Below are 11,343 nucleotides of genomic sequence, written 5' to 3' on the forward strand. Positions count from 1 at the left end.
TTATTATTATTATTTTTATTTTTATTAACATTATTATCATTATTACATTTTGTAATTATATGTACATATATAAATATATACTATATTCTGTTACAGAAAGCTTGAGATAGGATTTGTAATATTCTATAATCTTGAGGCTGTGTTTAAAATATTTTGTCTGAGTTACAAAGGTAAACAAATTGTAGCCTAAGAGACTAGAATTATTTATTAAATTTCTAAATTTAGGTTACATATCTCGCACAATGCACAAGTTTGAGTTCTTGCTTGCTATAATGACAACAGTACATGTTATGCCAGGTCTAGAATTTTAATATCTTGAAATGAATTTTAGAAACTAAGAGAAATCAATTTAATCAAATTATTTTTCAAGGCTTGTTTTTGACGCCAATATCGATCTTCCAAGTGCTACGTGTGGTTCGTCTGGTTAAGGCATCTCCAATGCTTGAAGATTTCGTTTACAAAATATTTGGTCCTGGCAAGAAGTTGGGAGGTCTGATCCTATTCACACTCTTCCTCCTCCTCATCACCTCAAGTATTTCAATGCAGGTAGCAATACACTGTTCACCAAAAGTCAGACATGCAGTGTCATAATGGGGTACTTTTTGAATTAATGATATATTAATCTACGTTTACCAAAAAAAGAAGTTCATTTCGATTCATCCCTGCAAAAATAACAATATGTTCTCATTGCCTTACTTTATAAATTTTTGTTCTTTTTAACCAATCAGAAGCGAGAAATAATGCATCCAGTCTTTATGAGGAGAAATCAGTAATTTCTAATAGTTAATTAGTTCCATAGGTTGATTGGTTATTGGTCAATTTCGGAAACATTGATAGGAATTATTCCAACAATTTTGAAGTGTGCGAAGTTTTTGAAATAAATATCAATTGACATTTTTTTATCCTAAAACAACATTCTAATATGAGTTTGAACCTGATTTGGCAAGCTTAGCCTTGTGTCTATGACTTAAATCCATTGCTGGATCACTTACATTCAATTATTATATGCACCTTTTTCAATTCGTCCAGTTGTTCTGCAATCTGAAGGAAGATGATGGGCAAACCTTTCTTGAAAACTTTTCAACCTTTCCGTTTGCCTTTATGTCAATGTTCCAGATTTTAACCCAGGTAATTTCTATTTCAATTCTTATGTCCTGAAAAGATCTGATTATTATAGTTTTTAATGACTATGATGTACAGGAAGCATGGCCTGAAGTGATGTCTAAAACAATGCGCTTAACTCCATATCAGATAACACCACTTGTTGCTGTTTACTTCATACTATACCATCTCTTTGTAACCCTGATTGTCATGAGCTTCTTCGTAGCGGTTATTCTTGATAACCTTGAGCTGGATGAAGATGCTAAGAAGATAAAGCAGCTGAAGCTCAGAGAAGATTCATCTGATATTAAGGAAGATCTTCCGCTCCGTCTCAGAATATTTGAAAAATTTCCTGAAAGACCTCTGATGGCAAGACTTAATAAGACTCCCTCTGACTATGTAGTTCCAAAGATAAGAGAGAGTTTTCTTTCCAAGTTTTTTTACCAAACAGATGAGTTCACAGAAAAAGATGATCTTAACTATTGCATTCAGCCATCTTTAAGTGATCCAAATGTAAGGTATCGTAAAAATGCCTCTGCACACTTGATGTCCAATGTTAAACCAATGTTGAGAAATTCTAAGTTTGTGAAAAAACAAACTCTGGAGCGAATCATCCAATCTGTTCGCAGATCTGTCCGCGGGGGATCACAAATTTTCAAGCAAAGACCTGGAACCTTTAGAATTAATGAGACGATTAAGGAAAATGGACATATAGGCTTGCCACAAGCACCCATCAACAACTCTACGTCCAACCCAAATGCAACTAGAACCCAAAACCTTGATATCAAATTGATACAAGCCAAACATCAGCAGGCTGAAATGAGAAGAAATAGAAAAGAAGAGGATTTGAGAGAAAATCATCCTTACTTTGACTGTCCCTTATTTGCTGTGCCAAGGGAAAGCAAATTTCGGAAAGTGTGCAGAAGTATTGTTAATGCCCATTATGATGCTCAGCTAAGAAATGCCCAGACAGGAAAAGAACGAAAAGTAAGATTCAAAACAATGCATAAACTCCTTGGCCTAGTGTCCTACCTGGATTGGATAATGATAATTGTTACAACATTGACCACTATTTCTCAACTGTTTGAAACTCCCCATTACAGGGTGATGTCAAATACTGAATTACAGATTGCTGATTACATCTTTGTAACTGCCATGGCCATTGAGCTTACTGTAAAAATACTGGCAGAGGGCTTGATTTTTACTCCAAATGCTGTGCTTAGAGATGTAAGTGGAATGCTTGACGTCCTAATATTCAGTGTAAACTTAGTTTGGGTAGCTTGGATGCCAATGGAAGTCAAACCAAGCTCTATTGCTCAGATGTTTATGATTTTACGATGCTTCAGACCTTTAAGAATATTTATTCTTGTTCCGCACATGAGAAAGGTGGTTTCTGAGCTGTGTAAAGGTTTTAAAGAGATATTTTTGGTGGCTGTCCTGCTTATAGTTCTTATGTTTATCTTTGCAAACCTTGGAGTTCATTTGTTTGGCATGAAATTTGCTGCTTGCAACGATGCCACAATCACAAATCGAACAGAGTGTCATGGTCTATACTTTGCCAAACTATTTGTTACAAAGATGAATCTACCACTCAGGGCAGGTTCTGAACATCCTGCCCTATTGGCACCAAGAGTATGGAAAAATCCACGAAGATTTAATTTTGACAACATTGGATCTGCTATGCTGGCATTATTTGAAGTTCTTTCCTACAAAGGCTGGGTGGACCTAAGGGACGTGATTGTTGCAAAGATGGGACCAGCGTATGCTTTATACATTCATTTATATGTTTTCCTTGGCTCTATGATTGGACTTACACTGTTTGTTGGGGTCGTTATTGCAAACTATCGAGAAAACAAAGGAACAGCCCTCCTCACCGTTGACCAGATGCGATGGAGTGATCTAAAGAAAAGATTAAAAATAGCCCAACCACTTCATGTTCCTCCCAAACCAGAAAACAATGTCCTGCAAGCCTGCATTTATGATATTACTCAAAACGTTTACTTTAAAAGATGTATTGCCTTGTTGGTTCTAGTGAACTCTTTACTGCTGTGCGTCAACTGGCAAGAAGAAATCAGAGGAAATGGATATATCACTAAAGCTGCCTCTATCCTTACTAGCCTTTTTGTTATTGAAGTCTGTATGAAGCTGATCGCCTTCAGCCCTCATGGCTATCTTCACTCCTCGAGAAACAAAATAGATCTAATTGTTACTCTTCTCGGTGTAATATGGATCTTCCTTCATTATTCTTTGCAAGCCAGTAATGAAACTATTATAATATTTGGTTACTTATCAATCATTCTCAGATTTGCAACTATTACTGGCAAGCATGCTACTTTAAGCATGCTAATGCAAACAGTAGGAGTTTCAGTCTACAAGAGTTTTTTCATCATCATGGGAATGTTTACTTTGATCACCTGCTATGCTCTGATTGGAGTTATTCTCTTTGGTAATCTCAAGTATGGAGAGGCAATAAATCGTCAGGCTAACTTTAGCACGGCCGGCAGAGGCATAGTTATGCTATTCCGGATCGTGACAGGGGAGGACTGGAATAGGATTCTACATGACTGTATGCAGAAACCACCAGCTTGCACCTACAGAAGCTCTCAAAACTTTTGGGAGACAAACTGCGGAAACTTTACAGGTATTTAACACGTGAATGTTTTATGCAATTTCAAATATTATAATTTTGTTCTTTCAGGAGCGTTACTTTTCTTTTGTTCTTTTTATGTGATAATCACCTACATTGTGCTAAACCTGCTGGTAGCCATCATCATGGAGAATTTCTCCTTGTTTTATTCTAACGAAGAAGATGCTTTACTCTCCTACGCCGACATAAGGTTAATACATAAAAAAATAGGATAAAAAACATAAGCAACTCTTGATCAATAACCCCCCCCCAAAAAAAAAATACTTCTAAATGATAAAAATCTACCAATTTAACAAGAAAAATCAGCGAAAAATTGTTTTTATTTGAGAACGATGTAAAATTGGCGACTTAGCAAGCAACTGTTAAAAGATAAAATTGTTGCTAGAAACAAGACGGCTAAAAATTTAGGAATTTCCAAACTACCTGGAATCTGGTCGATGTGAGCCAGCGAGGGACTATTCCGGTCAGGCGGGTAAAGTTCATTCTCAGGTGAACATTTTTTGGATTAAATTTTCTTAACAGTTTGCAGATGAACTAGTCTTCAAGGTGCTGAAAAGATTGATACAGTGTTACGCAGAAAGGATGAGACTTCAGAGACGACTGTACGGAATTTCTCCTGTCAGTTTCCTTACATATTCATATTCAAGGCATAAGACTTATTTTAACCTTATTGAATTATATGAGTTTCAGGTCGTCTTTACAGCCTCATCTTTTGTGGGTAACTTTGTAGTTGAATTTTAATTCAAAAGAATTGAGTCTTTGCCACAAACTCGGATTTGCTAATACCTTTATCTATGCAACCCAATGTTATAGACCTTAGATATTTCAAACTGTGAATTCTGTCAGATTGAATAAGGTTTATATATTCAGGTTGCAAAGATATAGGGATTAGAAAATTAGAGTTTGTGACAAAAACTCAATTCCTTTGACAATTGTTAAATTTTTTACAGAATACAAATTTGTAACGAGAGAGGTCAGATTTAATTAATAACGATCGAGATGCAGATAAATAATTGAAATGATCGAGAGGTGCTTGAGAACTAGTTGAACTCACTGCACTGGTTCAACTAATTCTCGCTTTTTAATTAAATCCGACCTCTCTGGGTTATCAATTGTATCCTTAAAAAAATGTCATCAATTCAAAGATGTTATGTTGCAACAAATCAGTGTTACAATTAACTCAAATCAAATACAATAATATATTATATAAAAAATAAAATTCATAAAATTCTAATGACAATGCATCATTTAAATATAGAATACTTGTTTAGATTATTGAAAGGCAGACTGGAGGTTGATACACAAAAAGACAGGTTTAAACAATTTTTAAATTTAATTGATACATTTAAAAAATATAAAACAAAAATAAGCAAAAAATTCTAGAATATAAATAAATAAAACCCCCAAAAATACTTCTAATGAGAAACATTTTATTATCCTTTATATTCTAAAAGCATGGTCTTCCTATTTCACAGTTTTCTGGTTCTCACTGTAGTCCAAATAAATATTTTTTTTCTTTTCAGACTCCTTTTCAAGCATATGTGTTACGAGCTTGAACGGTTACATAACGGAGAGGACGTTACGTTTCATGATGTACTTAGCATGTTATCCTACAGATCTATAGATATTAGGTAAACTGTACTCAGCATGTTATCCTACAGATCTATAGATATTAGGTAAACTGTACTCAGCATGTTATCCTACAGATCTATAGATATTAGGTAAACTGTACTCAGCATGTTAACCTACAGATCTATAAATATTAGGTAAACTGTACTCAGCATGATATCCTACAGATCTATAGATATTAGGTAAACTGTACTCAGCATGTTATCCTACAGATCTATAGATATTAGGTAAACTGTACTCAGCATGTTATCCTACAGATCTATAGATATTAGGTAAACTGTACTCAGCATGTTATCCTACAGATCTATAGATATTAGGTAAACTGTACTCAGCATATTATCCTACAGATCAATATCTATTAGGTAAACTGTACTCAGCATATTATCCTACAGATCTATAGATACTAGGTAAACTGTACTCAGCATGTTATCCTACAGATCTATAGATATTAGGTAAACTGTACTCAGCATGATATCCTATAGATCTACAGATATTAGGTAAACTGTACTCAGCATGTTATCCTACAGATCTATATATATTAGGTAAACTGTACTCAGCATGATATCCTACAGATCTACAGATATTAGGTAAACTGTACTCAGCATGATATCCTACAGATCTATATATATTAGGTAAACTGGGCTTTGAAATCTATATATAAATTTAGCTTGTTTGGGTGTCTGTTAGTTTGTTTGTATCCAATAAACGTCAACACGGCTGAACCGATCCACCCCAAATTTTGTGTGGGACCTCACGTGTCCCAAGGGATTTGAAATTTGTAAAACAATTTTATCTTTTCCACAAGCTAAGATAATATAATCTCTATATCTAAAATGATCTGTATTGGTACGTTTTTCCTTTTTTCTTTTGGTTAAAAAGTTGCAAAATGTAATAATGTAATAAAGTTAAATTGAGTCTTAGCTACAAACTCTAATTTTCCTATCCCTACATCTTTGCAACCCAATGTCCTAGACCTTAGATATTTCTAACTAGTAATTCTGTTGGATCAAGTAATACAAGTTTGAAATAGCAATGCTTCACTCCGTCAGGTTGCAAAGTTCTAGAGATTAGAAAACTTTGAGTTTGTGGCAAAGACTCAATTCCACTAATTTTGTTATGAACTGCAGTTGTAGGTAAAAATATGAAAACCCTATTCACAAAATAAATATGTATTTTAGAAAAGCACTACAACTTGAAGAATTGTTAGCAAGAGAAGAATTAGAATATATAATTGAAGAAGAAGTTGCGAAGCTTACAATTAGGTAGGTTTTAAACGAGATTTTAATTTTGAGGTAATATTGCAGTGATAACCAGAAAACTTTGAAATAGGAAGACGACTTTTAAACTCAAGTTATGACGTTAAATAGTCCAGTAAGCATGGGACACAATTTCAACATTTTGTCCAGTGTAAACAGACACATTTAGTTTAAGAAGTGATTTAATAAGTGTCTTATACAGTGATAACCAGAAAACTTTGGAATAGGAAGACGACTTTTAGACTAAATTTATGAATTTAAATAGGCCAATAGGAATGGGATACGGCAATTGTTCAGTGTAAATAGACCCATTTTACTAAATAAGTGATTTAATAAGTGTCTAGTAAAACTATTTGCTTTGTAACAACATCAAATACGCTAAAGTATTTCAGAGTTCTTCTGGTTATCACTGTAGTAAATATATTTTCTTTGTAACATCATCAAATACCCACTTCAGTATTGCTGTACACAGCCGGCTTACTTTCCCAGAGTTATAACTTTATCCCGACTCTTCTTTTAAATTTTCCTTATACAATTTTTCACAATTTTATTTTAATTAAAAAGTTACCAATTCTGTTTTGACTTTATCCTGCAAATTCCATAGGAGATGGTTAGACGGCTGCTTGAAGAGAATCAGAGAGAGAGAACAAACTTTACTGGCTGGTCTTAGGTAAATTCTAAATTTTCTTGACATCGTACAGTTTAGCCCATCAGAAGTATTACTTCGTAGACACGGAAAGAATTTAATGTCGTTTTCTAAACCTACTGATAATAGAATCCTGCAGATATTTTCCATTTTTATAAAAACTATTACCACATATTTCATGGCTATTTGTATATTTTAACAATGACTGCGATTTAGGTATAACATTTAGGTATAACAGTATAAACCCAAATAGATTGCGAAGTACTTGACAATTTATTTGGTATAAACCCATTGAAAAATTGTCAAGACGATATTTTATAAATTATTTTGATATCTCCGAAGTTCTGCTCTGAAGTTTTTTCACATTGAGAATTTATTGCAAATTTTGTGAAAACGAAATCAAGAGACTATTTTCCATTCCTTTCTTTAAAGAAAAACTTGTTAAAAATTAAATTATCTAAAATATTTTATTGTAGGTTAATGAATGAGCCTACGGTTTCTAGCCTTAAACCCGTTAGGTAATTAAATATTAACATACAATATCAAGTTTCTCCGATTTTTTAAAAAATGTTTATTAAATACCTAACAAAAAATGTACACAACAATCTTCGACCTTCAACAATAAATATAGTGAAGCATGGTTAACAGGGTGTCCCGTGAAACATGACAGTTACAAAATGACTTAGAGGTCTTCGTTAATCTTTCAAATAATTCACGGCATTTAGAAGTAAAATTCTAGAGTTAATAGTCACTAAATACTCTTTATCTTGGCATTACCCATAGTGGTCTCTCTTTTTGTGCTTTTAATATAACCTGAGAATGAGATATAGATTTCGGCCATTTCGGGTTTATTTAATAAAATTGAAATCTGAACAAAATTCTCGATATCTCCACTAATATTGAGAGCACAAGAAAGGCAGACCACATTTTGGACAACCCAGTACTGGGAGAATTCTGTGGTGATTGTTTCAAGAACTATACAATAAGATTGACGATCGAATGTGTCAAATAAATTCTAAAATCAAAGACGACTTTCAAATTGACTTAGTACTGTCCTGTTTCGTTGGACACCCTGTATTTGATTTGAACTTGTTAGTGAGGATATGGAAGACGAGCAGACCCAAGAAAATGCTGAAGAACCTAGAGAGGAAACTATCCAAGAGAGAACTGACGAGGTATTTTATACAAACAGAGATTCTCTCTTCTGATCTGAAGAATTGAATCTTTGCCATAAACTCAAGTTTTCGAATCCCTTTTTCTTTGCAACCTGAGGGTGCAAACCTTTGATATTATAAACTAAGATTATTTTATCTAACACATATCATAGTTTGAAATATTTAAGGTCTATGACATCGACTTGCAAAGATACAGTAATTTCGTGACAAAGACTCAATTCCTTAAGTTTGCTTTTATTAGTTAATAAACAAATTTTTTTAACCAAAACCAATTTTTAAAACGATTTTTAATAAACGATTTTGCTAAAAGTGTTGGTTACATTTTTCGTTGTCGTTCTTGAAAAACAAATAAAAACAATTTTCAAAATGTATTCTCCATAATGTAAAATTGATTTAGTGCTTTTACTTCGCAATTATATTGACTGAAAAAGACTTATTATTATCTAATGAAGTTTAAAATTGGTCTCTTAACTATCATGGTCAACCGGAGTCTCCCTTTCATCAATGGACCTCAAATCGATGCCCACACAAAACAAAAGACATTTTCTCTTTACCCCTAGGTGGTCCCTGTAACCCGAACTGATAGTGTGAATAGTGCTAGTAGAAGATATTTAAACCCCCCAGCAAACCTACCANAACTGTTGAATCTCTAAAAGTGGCCAAAGACTGGATATTTACACAAGATATAAAAGTGAATATTATAGATCACAACATAAAATATTTCTAGAATTAATAAAAATGGGATAAACCAAGAATAATGCAATGGGCTGCTGTGCTTCAGCTAGTAATCAGGTATATATGTGCACTTTTCTACAAAGTCGGCGTTTATATCAATACAATGAAGACGACCTTTTTAATTTAGGTTTCCATTGTTACAAGCTTTTTCCAATTACAAGTTAACAAGTTATTAAAGAGAAGCTTTTTGAATTGACGGCTTTTCAAATCCGGATTTCGGTATTTTTACACGCCAAGGAGTGAATTACGACCAATATTAAACATGTTTAAAATTTTTTTAAAACGTACTTACTTCTTCAGGATTACCGTAAGGAGTGAATTATGAATTATTAAACATGTTAAAAGTTTTTTTTTAACTTCTTAATGTATTTGAAAATGACGGAGATATTACTATTTAGTTAGATTTAAATAACTAAATTGGAATCTGTGAAACCAATCTCCTGATATTTCAGTCAATTTGAAGGTTAAAAACGGCAGACCACAATGATTATTAATGTTTTATATGTAGGTTGCTTAGTATAACGCAATATAAAATTCGCAACACACTTAATATGTGATTTTTGGGACACACCATCTGAATATAAAAATGAAATTTTTTGTCGCAATGTTTAAAATGCTGTCTGGTCTTTTTCACAGTTGACATGAAATCTTAAAGGGACTGTAAGCTAAACTTCCAGTGACCCTCCAAGCAAAGATAGCCGTGCTCGATTTACATCCTTGAAACCTTAATCTGATAAAAACTGTGGAAGATAACAACGATTTTATGACTCGACAAATTTTGTGATAATAATAATCTCTCTTTTACAAGAAATGCGAAAGTAATCTTTAAAGTGAAACCGCAAATAAAAATTAAGGTTTTATGAATAAAAACATGGATATTTAATTCATACTTGATCAGGCAAAGCTTTTAAGGTACTATTGTAAATCGGGCATTGCCATCTTTGCATAGAGGGTCACTTGAAATTAAGCTTACAGTCCCTTGAAGAACAGAGATAACTTCTCATGTTTGAGGAGAACTAGAAGTCGGGGGGATGAAGTGATCTCTCCAGGGACTGCTAGAAGTAGTGTGTGTGAGGGAACGACAGGATGGAGAGCAGCAGGAACTGTGCAAGAGGTTAGCTCCTATAGAGCTCATAGAGCACTTGCCCTTTAGTTCCTCCGGGCATTAACACTACGTAAATTTTATCCCTGCCAGTAAACATGCAAAAACGACCCAAAAAACGAAAAACGGTTTTTTCATTGTTTTATGATGAAGATATTGCAAAGTTTAACAAAAGCAAACTTAAAATATACAGATTTGAAATCTTGAAAGTTAAATTAAACTTTTTCTAAGAACCAAAACAATTCACAGCATAACTAAAATGTATTTGTAAAATTTACTTAAAGCTGCTAAAAATGCAAAACTAATGGAGCGGAACCTTTCGTAAACAAACTAAGAATACATGATGCTACACAATTGGTCGATTCATTGGTAGTTTGGTGAAGAATGGTTCTGACTTTTATCTTTTTATTTTTATTTGTTTTGCATTTTCAACATCTTGTTGAAAGGTTTCGTATGACATTTTACGGAACCAATTTGATGCAATAAACTATGGTAACCCATATGTTAGATTCAGTCCTTAGGATCCGGATCCGCAAGATTTTGGCTTCCTGGATCCGGATAAAAATATGCGGATCCACAGAAATATCAACCAAAAACTGAAAAAAACTGTTTTACTCTCAAAACCTCATTCAAACTATTAAAAAAGGAAGATTGTAAAAATTTCCTGATTTCTGAATAGTTTTCAAGTTTTAGAATAAAAAAAAACGAAAAAAGATTTAAAAATGCGAAAATTCTGCTTTGTTAAAAAATTTAGTAAATTTCAAAAAAAATTACCTTGCTCCGGATCCATATTTTCCTGCGCGGATCCGGATCAAAATTAAATGGATCATAAGCACTGGTTTGATTAATTTAACATCTCATATTTTCCAAGAAGTGGTGTTTTTTTATTTTTCAATTTGGTATCAAACAACTTAGAAAATTATGGAAGAAGACATTTTAAACTATTCACCAACTGTCATGTACATTGTACAATGACGGACATCATAGCTACATTCTGCCTTTATTTCAACTTTTTTATTTATCTAAGAGCTTCAAATTTTAACAACCTAAAC

General features: G+C 33.2%; 1 protein-coding gene across 1 annotated transcript in view; it reads left to right on the forward strand.

The window, feature by feature from the left end:
* LOC111718114 (sodium leak channel non-selective protein) overlaps positions 1 to 9,107 on the forward strand; it is a 15,184-nt gene extending 6,077 nt beyond the window's left edge. Inside the window, exons 9-22 of the mRNA XM_023493620.1 lie at positions 97 to 170; positions 226 to 297; positions 371 to 546; positions 1,030 to 1,128; positions 1,201 to 3,742; positions 3,800 to 3,938; positions 4,157 to 4,237; positions 5,020 to 5,061; positions 5,272 to 5,379; positions 6,556 to 6,639; positions 7,238 to 7,303; positions 7,756 to 7,797; positions 8,376 to 8,454; positions 9,015 to 9,107. Of these exons, the coding sequence (XP_023349388.1) occupies positions 97 to 170; positions 226 to 297; positions 371 to 546; positions 1,030 to 1,128; positions 1,201 to 3,742; positions 3,800 to 3,938; positions 4,157 to 4,237; positions 5,020 to 5,061; positions 5,272 to 5,379; positions 6,556 to 6,639; positions 7,238 to 7,303; positions 7,756 to 7,797; positions 8,376 to 8,454; positions 9,015 to 9,107 (3,697 nt within the window). The remainder of the gene's footprint in view (positions 1 to 96; positions 171 to 225; positions 298 to 370; positions 547 to 1,029; positions 1,129 to 1,200; positions 3,743 to 3,799; positions 3,939 to 4,156; positions 4,238 to 5,019; positions 5,062 to 5,271; positions 5,380 to 6,555; positions 6,640 to 7,237; positions 7,304 to 7,755; positions 7,798 to 8,375; positions 8,455 to 9,014) is intronic.
* Positions 9,108 to 11,343: the final 2,236 nt, after the last annotated feature.

The sequence above is a fragment of the Eurytemora carolleeae genome, unplaced genomic scaffold, assembly GCF_000591075.1.
Source record: "Eurytemora carolleeae unplaced genomic scaffold, Eaff_2.0 scaffold1801, whole genome shotgun sequence".
Classification (NCBI taxonomy): Eukaryota; Metazoa; Arthropoda; class Copepoda; order Calanoida; family Temoridae; genus Eurytemora; species Eurytemora carolleeae.